The following is a 19,139-nucleotide window of genomic DNA, read 5'->3' as shown; positions in this document are numbered from 1 at the left end:
CAGTTGTGTACAAAAATGTAAAAAAGTGTTATGTACAAACGGGAAACTGCTGTTAATCATCTATTGTGATTCACTTTTTAAGAAAGCAGTATTTTTCCAAGTCGAATCATCTAATTCCAACAGATACAATTGCTCAAAGAAAAGACATCCAAAAGAAGAAAAATAGAGACCAGTAAAATAGATGTCAGTTTGTGATATATAATAAACTTTTCCTAATCAAGGGACTCTTTCTTTAGCTATACATTTACAAGAAATTGTATAAATCTTCCATTGTGTTCAACCCATTAGGACTCTTACTGTCAAGTTCTAAAATGAAGCGTGTCTCCAATTTCCTTGGAAGTTTCTCTCTATTTCCACCCCTCCTAAGGGGTGCCACTGCGTCAATCACAAAATATGAAAGGCATCCAAGATCATTGCCATGTATGGTTCTGAAATGCCTGGCGACCGGATAATAATTATCGTTGTTCACGATCGCCCTGAGATGCTGCAAAATTCTGACGTGCACCTGCAATTTTGTGCTACCCAGGTAACGCAAGCCACAGGTGCACGCCAGAACATATACAGCAAACTCAGTTCTACTGCCATAATTGCCCTTAATGGCTACCTGACTGTCGGAAAATGGAGTGCTGTAGTGGGTTGTGTTTATGCCAAACCTGCACGCACGGCAGGATGAACATTTGAAGAAACCCTCTTTAGGTTTGAGCCAAGTGCTGCCTATGCCTATTTCCAGACTGGCTTTCACCAGTTAGTATATATATATATATATTCTATTTTGTATGTTTGTTTTTAATTTTGAACAGACTGCGGTCGGAATAGTAATTTTTACCCCTCACCAATCCAACACTTTCCCTACTGTTGCACTCACTGGAGTGGGAATAGTAAATGTCATACCTCCACTATCCAACACTTTCTCTACTGTTGCATTCACTGGAGTGGGAATAGTAATTTTTACCCCTCCGCTATCCAACACGTTCCCTACTGTTGCACTCACTGGAGTGGGAATAGTAATTGTTACCTCTCCGCTATCCAACACGTTCCCTACTGGTTATCTCACTGGAGTTGGAATAGCAATTTTGACCCCTCCGCTATCCAACACTTTCCCTACTGTTACACTCATTGGAGTGGGAATAGTAATTTGCATCCCTCCACTAGCCAACACTTTCTCTATTGTTGCACTCACTGGAGTGGGAATAGTAATTTTTACCCCTCCGCTATCCAACACTTTCCCTACTGTTGCACTCACTGGAGTGGGAATAGTAATTTTTACTTCTTCGCTATCCAACACTTTCCCTACTGCTGCACTTATTGGAGTATGGATAGTAATTTTTACCCCTCCGCTATCCAACACTTTCCCTACTGTTCCACTCATTAAAGTGCGAATAGTAAATTTTACCCCCCGCTATCCAACACTTTCCCTACTGTTGCCTGACTGGATGTTTAAATTGTTTAATATTTTATGTTATAATAGAAAGTTTTTAAAAAGATTTTTTGTTATTTGTATATGTAGATAAATAAATAAATATAAATATATATTTGTTAAATTTGTATATAATGTTAAAATTATAAAAGAAATTAATATAATAGTGTATTAATGGTTTTAAAGTAAATATATTTATATATATAAATTATCATATATTTGTGTTTAACTTTTTTTAAATAAGTCTGGTATATTGGTTTAAATGTATATCAAATCTATTTTTTTTAAATTAATGTTATTATTTAATATATTTAATCATTCTTATTTTTCTTTATATTTATATATATATATGTATATATATATATATATAAATAAAATTTTGTACAACTATAATAACGACTATAATAATGACATCGATATTTTCTCCCCGATATTTTAGTACTGACCTTCATAAATAAAGAATGTCGATATTTTTGACATCGATATTTATAACTCTATATTGTGGTATGGGGATATTTTGGGTGTCGATATTCTGTCAGTGAACCATCAGTGGGCTCTGACATTATATGCATCTGTGATCCTAGGCAATAACACGCATCTGATCACTGGATCACCGAATGTGCCAACAGAGTCACCCCTATGACTCTGCTATCCAACACTTTCCCTTCTGTTGCACTCACTGGAGTAGGGATAGTAATTTGTACCCCTCCGCTATCCAACACTTTCCCTACTGTTGCACTCATTGAAGTGGGAATAGCAATTTTTACCCCTACGCTATCCAACGCTTTCCCTACTGTTGCACTCTCTGGAGTGGGAATAGTAATTTTTACCTTCCCGTTATCCAACGCTTTCCCTTCTGTTGCACTCACTGGAGTGGGAATAGTAATTTTTACTTCTTCTCTATCCAACACTTTCCCTACTGCTGCACTTATTGGAGTAGATGTAGTAATTTTTACCCCTCCGCTATCCAACACTTTCCCTACTGTTGCACTCATTGAAGTGGGAATAGTAATTTTTACCCCTACGCTATCCAACGCTTTCCCTACTGTTGCACTCTCTGGAGTGGGAATAGTAATTTTTACCTTCCCGCTATCCAACACTTTCCCTACTGTTGCCTGACTGGAGTGGGAATAATACATTGTCTCCCTCCGCTATCCAACACTTTCCCTGCTGTTGCACTCACTGGAGTGGGAAATTTCCTTTCAAAGATGTTTATTAATTGTTTAATATTTTATTTGATAATAGAATGTTTTTTAATTTATTTTTTGTTATTGGTATATGTAGATAAATAAATAAATAAATATATATATATTTGTTAAATTTTTATATAATGTTAAAATTATAAAAGAAATTAAAATAATAGTGTATTAATGGTTTTAAAGTAAATATATTTATATATCTATAAATTATTATATATTTGTGTTTAACTTTTTTAAATAAGTCTGTTATATTGGTTAAAATGTATATCAAATCTATTTTTTTTAAATTAATGTTATTATTTAATATCTTTAATAATTCTTATTTTTCTTTATATATATATATATGTATATATATATATATATATATATATATATAAATAAAATTTTGTACAACTATAATAACGACTATAATAATGACATCGAATGAACTTTATTTTGCTGCTCTTCGATGGTTCCTGCTGGCAGGCTGTTTGCCAATAAAGTGAACTGCAATTTATCTTCGTGTGGCGAGGTTCTTCAAAAGGGGTTTCCTGTTGTGTGATATATATATATATATTCACTGAAAAAACCATAGGTTATAGACCATATATAGTTAGGAATTAGCATTTAGAAAACCTTATTTTACTCACACAAAACCATTGAAATTCCATATATAGTTAGTTGCACTAACTATATATCGCGCACCCGCAATCCACTGCTGATGATGTCACATATTACATCATTCATGACATGGTCAGTGACATCACTGATAACAACATCCAGTGATTTTTTGTTTCTATAAAGTTTAAATATGTCTTACATATTGAAGAATGAGTGGATGTGTAAGTGTCTGGACGAAGGATTTAGTAGGTGCATGACTGACTGTATGAGTGAGTGATTAAATGTGTCTCACTGACTGCATGGGTTAGTGACTAAACTGTCTTAATTTGTGCATCATTATGTCTGTTGTTCTGTAAACTGCTGCATGTGTTGATCAGTAGCTATATGAGTAACTATATGGGTTATTGATTGATTGCCCAAGTATTTGTATGGGAGACTGAGTGTGTGTGTGGCTAGCTGGGAGGTGTGTGACTCTGTGCAGATCAATCTGTACTTGTATCAATGATTGTATAAGAAGGTAAGTATGTGTTAGTATATGTTTGAAAATGTAAGGTGCTCTATGTTTAACTGTATAGACAAGAAAATGGAAGTGTCATTGATTCTTTACAGGACTGACTAGGTGTGTGAGTAACTCCATGGATGCGTGGCAGACTGTGAGTGTCTGTATAGGTGTATGAGTGCATATGATAGTGTTGTAAAGATGAGTGATTGTATGTATGAATGATTGTATGGGTGAATGAGTGAAGGTGTGTGTAGACGTAGCAATCAGTGAGTGCGTATGTAGTAACTAGTATTGGTGTGTCAATGGTTTCAAAAATTATACTCTCTTTTTAACACTGGGTGAAACAGAGGTTATATTAAAATGTGAGGAGATGCATTATATTGTCACATGAATGATATCATCAGTGATGTGGTCATTGATGTCAAATGAGATGTCATCAGTGATGTCATCAGTGATGTCATTTGAGATGTCATCAGTGATGTCATCAGTGATGTCACTGACCATGTCATGAATGATGTAATATGTGACATCATCAGCAGTGGATTGCGGGTGCGCGATATATAGTTAGTGCAACTAACTATATATGGAATTTCAATGGTTTTGTGTGAGTAAAATAAGGTTTTCTAAATGCTAATTCCTAACTATATATGGTCTATAACCTATGGTTTTTTCAGTGAATTTTCAAGGTTTTGTAAATGCTAATTCCTAACTATATATGGTCTATAACCTATGGTTTTTTCAGTGAATTTCATTGGTTTTTTAACAGCTAATATCTGTAGCTGTAAAATTTATTCTTCTTTAAATCCAAAAATATATTTTATATGTTTATGAATAATTATTTTTTTAAATATTTTTTTTTCTTCGTTCCCGCTTCGCGAATCGGGAACCTTACAGTAAAAAAATGTTCAGAAAAATAAAAAAAAAAGTTCTTTTCAGAACTACCTCCCCGTTATTAAAAAATTGGTACAATATTTGGAACTGTGCCAACCTCTATTTCTCTTAGTTCGCTTCCTAGTTCGCTCGCTGGTACGCGAACTGGAAGCGAACCAAAAACAGTAAGTATAAGGGAAGGAAACACACACTTATGTTAAAAGAAAGACAGCTATAGGGGAGTAAACTAGAGATACTATTACCCATAATCCACTACTGATGATGTCACATATTACATCATTCATGACATGCTCAGTGACATCATCAGCAGAGGATTGCGGGTTTTTTGGCAACATGCCTTATCGACGGTTTAATAACGCTGCCTTTTGCTTTATATAAGTTTTCAAATTGTATGAAATATATACCAATAGGTCTTTATGAACCTTTAGGTAGTGCTTTTGTTCATGAGGTCTGGTCGCTTCCATACACATACAGATGTTTCAAAGATGATCAAGAAGTTTATCTGAATGGAGAGGAATGCACTGAGACGCCAGATCATTCACTAATGTGTAGGCACATACAGTTACACGATTCATGCAACAAACACCGACCAAATATGGCTTGCGTGATGCAAGGCACGCCAGTTCCTGCTATCATCCCCACGTTCAAGTTGTTGGAAAATGGTAGTTATTTGATGCTCAATAATGAAGATTGTTCTGAGTTAATTAAAAGTATTCCTTTTATCGTAACAGTAAGTGAACGGGTTATTTGCTGCAGAAATGTTCTATTTCCTCCCACACATGAACATAGGGAGTTTTCAATCTGGCCACAAATACCAACCTTGGGACACGTTTCAACGGCATGACAAGAATAAGAGCTCTTTTGTCTCAGAGAGAGGTGGCCTTGAGTTCGGCCCGTGAAACTTTCGTACTTCACATAGCGAACACCCGTACACAGGTTTGCCTTTCAATTTCAGCAACATGTTTCCGACTATCTTTAACGCATCCTCCACAAAATCCCTGGCACACTTTTTTAAAGTTGTTACCAGTGGTCTCGTGACTTCATTTGAGAAAATCTTTGGAGTCATCCCTGCTCCCTTTCATTCCATTTTCTCCACTCTGGTTCGTGGATTGCATTTTTACTTGCATTACCAGCGGACGCTCTTGTGCTTTTTTTACATTTTTAAATATGGATGTCCCTCCTATGCAACCTCCGACCCTGCAGCTGCTGACACTGTTCCGCAATCGCATGCTAGAATATTATGGCACAATGCCGTTGGCGATATTAAGCACGGCATATGGATTATCTTTTCGGTTCTCCTACTTCACCTGTGTCCAGCCTGTATTTCACTGCCTGACCTGTGATTTCGATTGGGCCATTGATTTGTGTCTCTGCAGACCGGTTTCTCCTGACGTCGACTTTAATCAGCTGATGACTCCTATCATTACTCACGAGTTGATTTGTCCTGGCGAAAGGATTATGGCTGTGGCATTGATGCATGGACTACTTGGTCCCTGGAATTTACTGGCGGCAGCACAGTCTTTCTTGGAACACAGCTTTCTTGAAAACCCACCGAGCTGTCCTCTGATGGTGATAGAGGATCCGGTGCTGGGAGAGCACGTATGTTCTTTTCCGCTTTTAAATTGGATGGCTGAACTGTTTTCGGATGAAGACGGTGACTTCCTGTTGGAGGCTGTTGCAGCTTATTTTGCATACACAGTTATGTCATAGACCTTTTTCATGTTTCATATGCTGAGTACTAGCATTTCATTGACAATTCATTGACTTAATTGTCAAGTTTTTATTATTTACCTTGCCTATTGGCTTAAGACTCGATAAAGTACTTGGCTGTTTTATTTTTCTTTAGCATTGAATTTTCCTAGTTTTTAATGCTTTACCTTGCGGACCGTCCACATATAAACTTGCAATCTGCTCTCATGAGATGGCACTTCTATTATCTTATTCAGTTCGTTTCCGGATCATGAGGAGGTGTCATCTAGGTCCTGGATATCTTTACACCGTGTTAAGTTAGCATGGGCTCATTACCGGTTTAAACGCCATTTTTCCTTTTTTGCAACTTCTGCACACGACATTTAGTTGTTGCTTTAGCTTTCCACCTAGTAGTTCATCGTGGTTTACATGAGAATAATATGTTATTGGTCTACTATCTGCTTTACTTGTTAAACTATATCTGTACAGCGAGTGCTAAAGTTTCAAGAACAACACGGTACAGAATTGTTATGAGGTCTGATCTCCACGACTTCATACTCATAACATAAGTGCAACTTCTGCCAATTCTGGGCATGAGGCGGGTTTTATATTGCTTTGCCGAACACACATACACAACAGTTGATGCGGTTCACATGAAGAGAGAGCTGGTGTATGCTGATGTGATTCCTTCAAATCTAAGACACTAAAGTATGGGCACGCCCTAAACCAACACAAAGAGACCTTCTTAGCAAATAATATAATATGTGTATTAGGGAGGGTGAGATATAAGCAGCCGCGGGCCGTGGAGGGAGTTACGGTGAGGCAGGGAGGCGGGGAGGGGGAGAAGCAGGGTGGAGCCCTCTCTACCTTGCCCCTCCCCCTCCCCGCCTCCCTGCCCCACCGTAACTCCCTCCACGGCCCGCGGCTGCTTATAAGTGTTGCTAACTCTTATTCATTTACAGCATGTTAACATACTGTCACCATTCGCTTTTTATGTACTAGTAACTATGCTGGTAATTTTGCTACTGATAATATGTGTACTTGTATTCTCCACCCTGCTTCTCCCCCTCCCCGCCTCCCTGCCTCACCGTAACTCCCTCCACGGCCCGCGGCTGCTTATAAGTGTTGCTAACTCTTATTCATTTACAGCATGTTAACATACTATCACCATTCACTTTTTATGTACTAGTAACTATGCTGGTAATTTTGCTACTGATAATATGTGTACTTTTATTATCTAAGGTACTACGCCTGAGAAGACGGCATTAGTAAATAAACATTTCAAATACACATGTGTTCTTCTTAACTCCATGTTCTGGTTTCTAAGAAATATATAACGACCGACTGTTCATGAGTTCCACGTATCCTGAGGTACTATAAGTTCATATTCTGGATTGTCTAAACATTGAGAGTTTGTTATATCCAATGTGACACTGTACCTAGCTTGCTAAATAGTTTTTGATTACTAACGTGAGTTTTGGGACACCCTAATTCGCCGAGGTTCCAATCCTCTGTCCACAGTTCTGTGTGAGAACAGAAACCCTGCGACAGGGGCACCCCCGACCCTTGCTGGACCTTCATCACACTTGCGATACAACTCCAGCAATGCGCCACCTTTACGGCACAGATACATCACGCATCTGTGCTGTTTTTGCCCCGTGATGCGCCGCATTGTAAATGCAGCACACCATAGGTGACGGAACAGCGGCACAGAATGACTAACACATCCCTGGTGATGCGCCAGTCATCATAAATCTATCCCTATGCTTCTTATCTTGTTAGAGATGAACCGCCATATGTATCATCAAAGTTATTTGCATTTCCTAAATAGCGAACTTTAAGGAATAAATAGCGATTCTTTACCATTCCTAGTTTGCGATGAGCTATTTGCTAATTAGCCGAATGTAGCCCAATGAAGCCCAATGTAGCCCAATGTAGCCCAAAGATGGCCGCCAGACACACAAAAAAACAAATGTAGCCCAAATATCAGCCAGATGTAGCCCAACTATAGCCCAGTGACAGAATGACCAATCAGCTTCGCAAACCTCCGTTACGCGAAGCGGAGCGCTGTTACAGATATATATCTTTTTTTGAACGTTAATTTCTCAAAATCCACTGGAGCACATATATTGAGACCTAGCAAAGGCACATCGGGCTACCAGTCCCTAATATTTTGCCAAGTTTCGTGCAAATCCATTCAGCCGTTCAATTATTATTTTTATTATTTTTTTTTGCCCCGCGGGGCCCTTTTAAAACCTCCACATCAAACCTAGGGGGTCAGCGAGGATCTACTATGCCCCCTTATAGTTATTTCCCCCTTTGTTTTGACCTCCTCTTGTCTCTCGATCCTACCGAGAGACAAGATGGCGGCCGCTACGGACTGTTTGGAATGTTGACAGACGCCGGAGAACCAATCAGCTTCGCTTCACAAAGCTCCGTTGCGCGAAAAGTCCGCGAACCAGAGCGCTAACCGGTCCGCTGTTACAGATATATATCTTTTTTTAAACGTTAATTTCTCAAAATCCACTGGAGCACATATATTGAGACCTACAAAAGGCACATCGGGCTACCAGTCCCTACAATTTTGCCAAGTTTCGTGCAAATCCATTCAGCCGTTCGGGCTAAAAGTGAGGCCAACCGCCCTATGGAAAACTCAATGTTAAAAACACGTTTTGGGACCCCCCTTTTTTCTCGGCCCCCACTGGACGAACCCCCCCCAAATTTTCAAGGGCTGCTCAGAAACAAAATGTGCCATTTTCCTGAAAATTTCAGCCAATTCCGTCCACAAACGCCAAAGTTATTAGACATAGAATTTTCAAAAAACCCATAGAGAAAAAATCCTAACTATATATACCTACTGGCGACCGCCAGTAGGTAATATATATATATATACATATATATATATATATATATATATATATATATATATATATATATATATATATATACAAAATTTTGTACACAATAATAACGACTATAATAATGACATCGATATTTTCTCCCAGATATTTTAGCACTTACCTTCATAAATATAGGATGTCGATATTTTTGACATCGATATTTATAACTAGATATTGTGGTATGGGGATATTTTGGGTGTCGATATTCTGTCAGTGAACCATCAGTGGTCTCTGACATTATATGCATCTGTGATCCTAGGCAATAACATGCATCTGATCACTGGATCACCAAATGTGCCAACAGAGTCACCCCATGAAACCAAGCAAATCCAACAAAACCTCAAATTAAGCCAGCTCAGAGCCTGCAAGCACGACGTTCAACTCGAGAGTCAATGGCGCGCCTCCACAACTACCACCAGAGCATCAAAGAAGTAAGAGAGTGGCCATCACAACCTCTAGCAACACAGCAGCCAACCACACAAAAAAACTCTTCAAGAGAGTCAAAGAATTCTCCAACCCGACAGCCACAGAGAACACCATTAACTTTTTTCAAGAACTCTGCAACACCCTCTCAGACTACTTCCCCAACAAGATCGCCACCATGTACAACATCTTCCACCCTCAACCCTCAGGGCTCATCCTCTACAGCCCCGGACAACCAAAGCTAACCAGACGAATGATCACTACCTGGTCCTCGCTCACCACCCAGACCACCTCAGCCATCATGTCATCCATCCACTAAGGTGCACCCACCGACTCCTGCCCCCACCGCCTCTTCAACACCAGATCCAACCCAATCAGCCCAGTACGTACCAGCATTATCAATTCCTCCATCTCCACAGCAGCCTTCCCAGACAGCTGGAAACACACAGAGGTCAGACCCCTCCTAAAGACTTGGTCCACTGACCCAGGCGAACTCAAAATGTACAGTCTTATCTCCCTGCTTCCTACCTGGCCAAAGTACTTGAGAAGGTCATCAACCACCAGCTCACTGAATAACTGGAACAGAACCACCTACTGGACACCTCCAAAACAGGATTCCGTGCAAACCACTGCACAGGAACCGCCCTGATCGCTGACACAGACGACATCAGGATCCTTCTTGACAGTGGCTAGACTGCAGCCCTGATCCTCCTAGACCTTTCTACAGCATTCGACACCTTGTCCCACCGCACCCTCATCAACAGACTCCAAAGCATCGGCATATGGCACCACTACATCAAGTGGATCGCCTCCTTCTGGACAAGTTGCCCTCAGAGCATCTGACTGCCTCCCTTCATCTCTGAACCAAAGGTCATCATTTGCAGCATACCCCAAGGTTCATCCCTCAGCCCCACCCTTTTCAATATCTACATGACCCCCCTCACAGACACTGTCAGATCCAACAGCCTCAACATATTCTCATACGCAGACGACACTCAACTCATGCTCTAGGTCTCTGAAGACCCCTCCACTGCCAGAACCAACTTCTGCAACAAAATGACCAATGTAAACAACTGCCTTAAACTCAGCTCTGACAAGACAGAAGTACTGATGTTCAAGAAAAACACTTCCATCTGGGACCACAGCTGGTGGCTGACTGAACTTGGACCCACACCAACAGACCTGGCATGCAACCTTGGCATCATACTGGACAGCCAAATGACCATGAAACGGAAAGCCAACTCAGTCGCCTACACCTGCTTCCACACCATCTGCGCTCTCTGCAGGATCCTCCGATGAATCCAAACCAGCACCAGAAAAAACACCACTCAGGCCCTCATCACCAGCCGCCTCAACTGCAGCAACGCTCTCTACGCTGGCCTCTGTGCCCAGATCCTCAGACTACTCCAAAAGATATAGAATGCAGCTGCCAGACTCATCCTTGACCTCCCTAAAATGACCCACAACACCCCCACCTCAGACACCTCCACTGGCTCCCCACCCAGAAGAGATGCAGTTCAAGATCCTCACTCACACCTGCAAAGCCCTACACAACCTAAGACCGGTCTACATCAACCATCGACTGAATTTCCATCGCCCCACAAGACACCTACGCTCTGCCGAGCTATCCTGTAGGGCACCCCACCCCCCGCATTCACCACCACTCCTTCTCCTACATCACAGCCTAGACCTGGGACAACTTACCCCTCCATCCCTCAACACCAGCCTCCTTGCAGGAGTTCAGTAACAACCTCAAGACCAGGCTATTTTACTGAGTTGGGGTGATAGTGCTGCACTATACAAATGCTTTTGATTTGATCAGTGGTTCTGGGCAGTAACGTTCCAAAGTGGTCTCAGACATTATATACTTCAGTGGTCCTGGCAGCATATCTATAAAAAGCCTTATTAGTTCTGGGTCTCAGTCACCTCAGGAAGCACAATCAATGGCCCATGGAAGTAAATGCTCTGTAATTTCTTGCAAAGTAGTGACCAATAACAGCCTTACTTAGCAGTCAGAATGAATAGCCCTACAATAGTGCCATTACACATTAGCAAGCATCAATGGCGCTGCACATTAACAGGCATCAATGGCCACAGACACTAACAAGCATTAATGGCCCACACAGTAACAAGCATCAATGGTCCCACACAGTAACAAACATCAATGGCCCCACACAGTAACAAGCATAATGGCATGCACAGTAACAAGCATCAATGGCCCCACACACTAACAAGCATTAATGGCCCCACACAGTAACACGCTTCAATTGCCCCACACAGTAACAAACATCAATGGCCCCACACACTAACAAGCATTAATGGCCCCACACAGTAACAAGCTTCAATGGCCCCACACAGTAACAAGCATCAATGCCCCCACACACTAACAAGCATTAATGGCCCCACACAGTAACAAGCTTCAATTGCCCCACACAGTAACAAACATCAATGGCCCCACACACTAACAAGCATTAATGGCCCCACACAGTAACAAGCATCAATGGCACCACAAAGTAATAAGCATTATTGGGCACACACAATAAATAGTATTAAGAGGCAGACATGAGCAAGATCAATGGATTCACACCATTAACAATCAGGGCGCAAATCATCTCGAGCAGAGGAACGCAGGCTGCCGGAGAAGGGTCACTCTCAGGAGGGACATGTGAAGCATGATGCGATGCAGGAGTTGGCAGCACCTCCAGGGCTGCTTTAATGTCTCATCTTTCCTTCCTCCCTCAGCCAGGCCCAGCCACAATGAGAATGTTGTGGCCCTCGCCTAATAATTGGCTCCAAACATATATTATTGCTGGGACTTGAACTCTGACAGCCCTTATAACATGGCCCCCATGTTCTTACACATGGAAGATTGTGGGTTCTGCTATGTGGAGCCAGGTCCAGCCCAGTGAAGGAGCAGGAAGTGTGCCAGGCATTAGGCAAAGGTCAAGAACAGCCAATGACAACTCAGGGCGGGTTGGTCGTCTCCATTGAGAATGCCACCAGTATAACAGCCCCTTTGTCTCAAACGTACACATAGCAAGAGACACATTATTTTATTCCAGATGCTTCAGTGGCAGCAGAGGGACCTTTGTCCATTGACAAATGCAGCCCATGCATGGCAACAGCACTCTGCTTTCCTAGGCGACAACCTGGATTATCTGTGATGTCATTAATGGAGCTGGGCCACATTAAGGTAAAATTTAAAACGTGGGCATTGACAGAGATGATGGAGACAAATTAATACTATGGGATGAAGCACTTACACCCCTTGGACCAAAGTTAACAGCATCTCTTCAAAAGCCTGTATGCCTGGGAGGGGGGCTGGGGGGCTGGTGGTGGTGGAGGTGGTGGTGATGGAGGTGGTGGTGATGATGATGATGGGGGTGAGTGCAGGGATAAACACAGGAACAGCCTGGCATTAAAGATAAGAGCTGCATGACTGGATAGTCTAAGCCTGGCAGAGCTGACAGATTAGACTTGCAGAGAAAGTGGAAAAGACATAGCTAAAGTAGGATAAAGCTGGAAAACTAAGAATAAAATTAAAAGCATAGGAGAAAGGCAGTGAGGGCATCTCACCTGTGTCAGGTATTCCAGCCCTGGAGGTATGTTGGGTAGTACCGCCATGTATGGCACTGGCTGAAAGCCTGAGGTGCCAGCTGCTTGGTGCGACTGCGGCGGCCCAGCCTGGGTGCCCTGGTACTGTTGAGGCTGGTTCTGCTGAGGCTGGCTCTGCTGATGCTGGTACTGCTGAGGCTGGTACTGCTGAGGCTGGTACTGAGGCTGGTACTGAGGCTCGTACTCAATTCTATCACCTGATGGGGAAGGAAGGACAAGACAGCATTAACCACCCACCTCTCCTCCTGACCCTACCATGGAACATTTACTACTATTTCTTCCGGGTGGCTCTCAATGAGCTTTGATTGTGGGCTTGTTTTTAGATTTTCACACAAAATATGTAATATGGCCACAAACCTCCATACTTTTGTAATTAAATGTACTTTATTTAAATGCTTTTAAACCTCACATAAGCTTCAGGAATGTATAGACTAGTGCAACACTTACAAACAATACACATTGCCACCAAAGAAACACAAGATGTAGCACTAGAAATGAGAAATATGATTCTGCTTTTAAAAAAGGAAACACTTTTATACACTTCCCAGTCTGTAGTCTGACAGTGGCCTCATTTTAGGTGTGCCAAGGGCCACCAGAGATGGTAAGCTTCACTCCAAGATAAGTGGGGCTACTGATCAGGATGGCTTTATAGATGATTCAGCTGGTTTTGAAGATGGTGGTGGATGGCAAGGGGGGAACATGGAGTTCCATCTGAGTTAGCAGCGGCTCCTCCGTAATGGCAGAAGAGCGTCGTCCCACTGCGAGGCAGATAAAATAAAATGATATTAAAAGACTTTTATTGTAATTTTATTTTGCTGACTGAGCTGATGCCAGTCTAGGACAGGGCCGGGCCATGTCAGGGAGAAGGAGTGGTGGGCACTGTAAGTGTGCATGTCGGTTTAGACGGCGCCTTCTTAGGATGGCCAAACAGACATGCGCACTTAGGTTTCTCCAACCCAGCTGTATTCCACTGCTGGGTGGAGAATTGGCACAGACTCCCTGTGCCTGAGCGTGCATCAGCCCAGCCAACTTAGGCCAATCCTGGTGCTTCTCTCATGCTTGGTATAGCAAGAGGGCAGAGTCGGGATTGGGTGGGGGGTCTTGGAGCCTGTTCTGTCTGCTGCGTAGTAGAGGAGCACTGAGGCGGGTGGCAGAGTCAGGTAAGTCTTTTTTATTAAATCTTTATTATTCTCTCCTGCTCCCGCACTTTATATGGCAGCAGCCAACACTGATATGCATGTGGGTGATTTTATCATACTTCTTTCGGCCCTGGATGAGAAGTGCTGCAGCGTGTATGATGCTCTTCAGGGGTGACAGTGAGGAGTGTCCGAGGCCATGGAGCTGCGCATTACCACCATTTAGATGCAAGAGTATGGGGGCATGAACAGCAGCTCTAAAGCAGCTCTAAACCTCAGGGAGTTACCACTTCAGCGCCAGGACACCGGTTGGTATTAGTGCGCTTTATAAGTGTTAAAATAAAAATAAAAATAAAATAAAAAATAAAGTTACTTTTTAGAAGAAACAATTTCACTTTCTTTAGACGAGAGAAATGGTGCCAGGCGGTCTTTGCTTTCTGTCAGTGTGTTCCTGGTGGGTGTGGTTTGTGTCCAGGGTGAATCCAAGAGACTTGGCATTTGGTGAAAGTTGTTGTTTGAAACCATCAAGGTTCTTCTCATTGAGTCAGGTTTTTACTAGTTCTTGTCTCTTGATGTTGGTGAATAGCAGGAGTTTTCTGTCTTGGTTGGGTTGAGCTATAGTAGGAGTTGAACATAACGGTCTGGATGATTGGCAGGCAGTGTTTGTGGCATAGGTGTATGAAGCAAATGAGACTTTCAGGCACAACCGTAATGGTGCACCGTGCATAATGGTGAATCTTGATGCTCTTATCTGTGCGTTGAGCACCAAGGGGTCGAGGATGACAGGAGACAGTGTGGAACCCTGAGAGACTCAGCAGGTGATAGGGATCAAACTGGTTTCGGCTAGAAAGGTAGGAGAAGAATTAGTGAAGGGCATATCAAGTGCATCGCCTTCGAGAGTCCGGGTGGTGGATGACTGAGAGTTAGATCTTCAACTGTGTCGAAGGCATCTGAGAGGCACATCAGTATCAGGAGGCAGAGGTCATCTTCATCTGTGGTCAAAGGACATCATCTACGACCTGTAAGATAAGGGTCTCCGTGCTGTAGTGTAATCCGATGTCAGATTGGAGGCCGTGAAAGGGATAGTTAGCATTAAAGTTGATCCAGCGCTCCGATTGAAAAACTGTCTCAAAAACGCTACCTATCACCTCAATACTCACCATTAATTTTGATACACATATAAAGGCCCATAATACCAATGAGACAATTTTTGAGCAACTAAATCAGGTGGTCTGATTAACTAAACTACTCTTATATTATTTACATAACTATATACAAATGCAGTTTATCTATTTTCACCATGGTTTTAAAACATTTATCATTTATCAATCAGGCCACTAAGGCGATTGTATATGTATGTATAAATTGTTTTGTAACGCGCTCTGTTACTTGGGAGTATCCTGGCGCGATAGAAAAAAGCGGGGGAGAGCAGCAAGGATCGACTTATGTCACACTTCTAAACAGATGGGTTTTAAGATTTTTCTTAAACTGGGCTACGTCTTGACTGGAGCGCAGAAGCAAGGGGAGGGCATTCCAGGCACGGGCCACTACAACAGCAATAGATTGGCCACCCAGCCTGGCACGCCTAAACCGAGGAAGGGTCATTTTAAACAGCGAGGATGATCTAAGGGCTCTTGTAGGGACATAGAGAGTGAATCTCTTCTTCAGATAGGCCGGACCTTGGTCATGAGTGGCTCTAAATGCAAGCACTAATGACTTGAAAAGGATGCGTTGCGGTACTGGGAGCCAGTGAAGACCAGACATATGAGACCGAACGCTCTTCCATCTCGGAACATTACAAAGGAGACGGACAGCGGCATTCTGAATGACTAACAACCGCTTAACCAGGTAAGCAGGAATGCCGCTAAACAGGGCGTTCGCATAGTCTAGCCTCGCTAAAATAGGTGCTCGGGCAACAGTCTCCCTAGCCTCTCTAGAAAGCAGTGGAAAAAATTTTCTGAGCATTCTTAAAGTAGCGAAGCATGTCCCAGATACTTTCTTTATGTGGTCCTCAAATCTTAGATCCTCCCCAAACCAGATGCCGAGATTTTTGGCCGGGATTGGATCAACTGATGGAAACTAGATCATGAATAAACAAGACCAGCTTGTCTTTTCAAATCTAATTTTATTATCTTTATTTTTCATTAAAAAAATTTACATTTTCAAATCTTTATTTTATAAGCAAATAAGAAAGCAGCATTTTAATAAGGAAATGAATTAATGAACTGACATTTTTTAAGCAAGCTCAGAAACATGAAATATCAGCAAAATAACAGTTTCCATTCCCTAAATCTATTTCTCTGTCTATTTCTCACTTCACCTAGAAAGGAAAAATCATTTAAAGTCTGCAGTCCTTACGCGCACCAAAAGTCCAACAGCATGTCACGTCAATCAGGAATCAAGAGCAAGAAGCGAGAAGCGTTTTTTCCTGCTCTTAATGTCAGGTTTTATACCTTTCTTTCTAGCTAAACTTTCTACATTTTACATTCTTTTGAACAAATCCGAGCTTTTCATTGGCTGTCCTGTGTCAGTCCATGATAAAATATATTAGCTCATCTCCGTTTCTTGACCAAGTCCAGGCTTTACATAAGCCCTATTGTCTTTCGTTTCCGCATCTTTCAGCTTCCTCAAGAAAGTTACTTTTCCTCGAGTTTCGAACATTTACTTCCTAGCCTTGGCAGACACTTTAAGTTCCTGTCCTTGAGCCTTTTCTCCATGAGCACGTTCAACTTGACCAAAGAACTGTTTTTTCAACGATGACAGTGCAGTAAAAATCTTCACAGCTACGCATGTGCAAAGACTTCACTCTGGACAAGCTTTTTGCGTCTGCAGCTCTGTCAGCCATGTTTTCTGAACCACCTTTAGGCCTCACTTTGGAAACTATTATTAAACAAACACAAGACATCAATTAATTAAAGAATTGAGACCTATTCTGTTACCCACCCCCTTTACTAATTAATCCTGTTAATTATGTTACCTAGCATAAAGCACAATCAGGCAGCATTATAATTACTTTTCCTTTAGGAACTGCACGAACTCCATGAGCTTTTGTCACAGAAAAGACATAACATAAGCACACAAAATAAACACATGCCATTAGTTAAACAGCCGCATTTAATACTGACAAAGACAATAGACAAGGTTAGTTTATTATTTTTTCTTTGCATTTGCAACATAAAGCACATTAGTTTATCCTGCGTGTACTGATGAATGTATTCTTAAACTAAGTTGATTAGTAATTTCACCACAAGCTTATTAATTTAATTACTGTTATGGTAGATTAACTTCACAAGTGTGAACAAAATCTTGTTCTTCACCTTGCTCCATCAACTCCCCCATCTGGTGATTTCAAAATCACCAAATAATACCCAAAATTTATAAATTTTCAACCCATGAACATGTTTTGGACTTTCTTAATATTAGTATTTCTAAACTTTAGATTCATCTGTTTTTCTGCATCTTTCATATTGAGTTCTCCGAAACTCTTCTAATTCTATTTCTTTTTCTTTTCTTAGTTTGCAAATTCTTTTCTTTTTTATTACATATTTTCTTCTCTTGTGTATCATGCAACTAATTTTTAACAAAAGTATCACTATAGCTATAACTATTAAAGGAAAAACTATTTTACCTATAATTGAGTTACCAATCTCTTGAAACCAGTGTTTAATTGCTGCAAATCTTTTACTCAAATGTTCTGAAAAACTCTCGTCTTCTAAAGGTTCAACTTCATTATGTAATTCAGTAATATTTTTTATATACATTTCTATATTCTGACTTTTGTCAGGTATGTATGTACAACAATGTTGAACATGCAAAATTCCACAGACTCCACCCTCTTTTGCCAGCAAAATGTCTAAAGCAAGACGGTTTTGCATCACCATAGTTCTCATAGCAATAAGCTCTGTATTCACTAATTGAAATCCACTTGCATTATCTGTTGACAATCTATCTACAATTGTAGACATTTTTCTGATTTTATTTGCATTCAGGGTTATTCCTACCATAGGTATTAATGCACCAAATATATCTCCCAGTATTTCTGAAAAGCTTTCCCTTCTAAATCTATTCAGGTGATTGCCAATTTCAAATGAACACTTTGCATTTCTATCTACATGAAATATTTTTGGGAAAACTAAACCTACATAACATGTCCCATAGCAGTTGTCTGGGAGATTGTAATAAGCTTTATTCCCACAAACAGAATAAATTCCAGGAAAAACTGGATCTTTGTCTCCTTTAAATCCCCAACCCCCTATTATACGATAGGTGTCTTCACATTGACTTGCACCTACAAAATAATTATCAAACAAAGTATTATCTCTTCTTATACAACATATTCCACTAACAGGTTTATCTATGTGAATTGCAACATTTTCATTTCTACCATTAAGCTTTTCATCTTCCATCTGCCAAAATTTTGACTTAGTATGTTTCATCATCTCATTTCGCTTGTAAATTGCCCTTCTCTCTACCACCATATTTAAGAACGTCTTCTCTTCTGTTCTCAATTTACATGTTAAATTATTTCTAAAAGCATATTCATAAGTGAGTTCACTAGTCACTAGGAAAAATTCCCTCATCTGTTTAGCATATTTCACTTTATTCAAGCTATTTTCAACTTTTAAATTTGCAAAAATCTCATCAAAATCTGAATAATATTCCAGACGTCCAGTTTGATAAAACAAACTAGCTATTACACTACATGTTATGCCATAAGTAAGAGGAAGCATATTATACGTTACACCTTCAGACACAGAAGTCGGTAAT

The 19,139-nt window shown here is 40.9% G+C and overlaps 1 protein-coding gene across 1 annotated transcript in view; it reads right to left on the bottom strand.

The window, feature by feature from the left end:
- The window catches only part of LOC144798189 (phospholipid scramblase 3-like), a 126,792-nt gene that overhangs the window by 72,671 nt on the left and 34,982 nt on the right, over nt 1–19,139 (bottom strand). The window contains exon 2 of the mRNA XM_078668937.1: nt 13,198–13,433. Within this exon, the coding sequence (XP_078525063.1) occupies nt 13,198–13,433 (236 nt within the window). The remainder of the gene's footprint in view (nt 1–13,197; nt 13,434–19,139) is intronic.

The sequence above is a fragment of the Lissotriton helveticus genome, chromosome 12, assembly GCF_964261635.1.
Source record: "Lissotriton helveticus chromosome 12, aLisHel1.1, whole genome shotgun sequence".
In the NCBI taxonomy this organism is placed as follows: Eukaryota; Metazoa; Chordata; class Amphibia; order Caudata; family Salamandridae; genus Lissotriton; species Lissotriton helveticus.
Note: the sequence above shows the minus strand (reverse complement) of the source record. Positions and strands in the feature narration are given on the sequence as shown.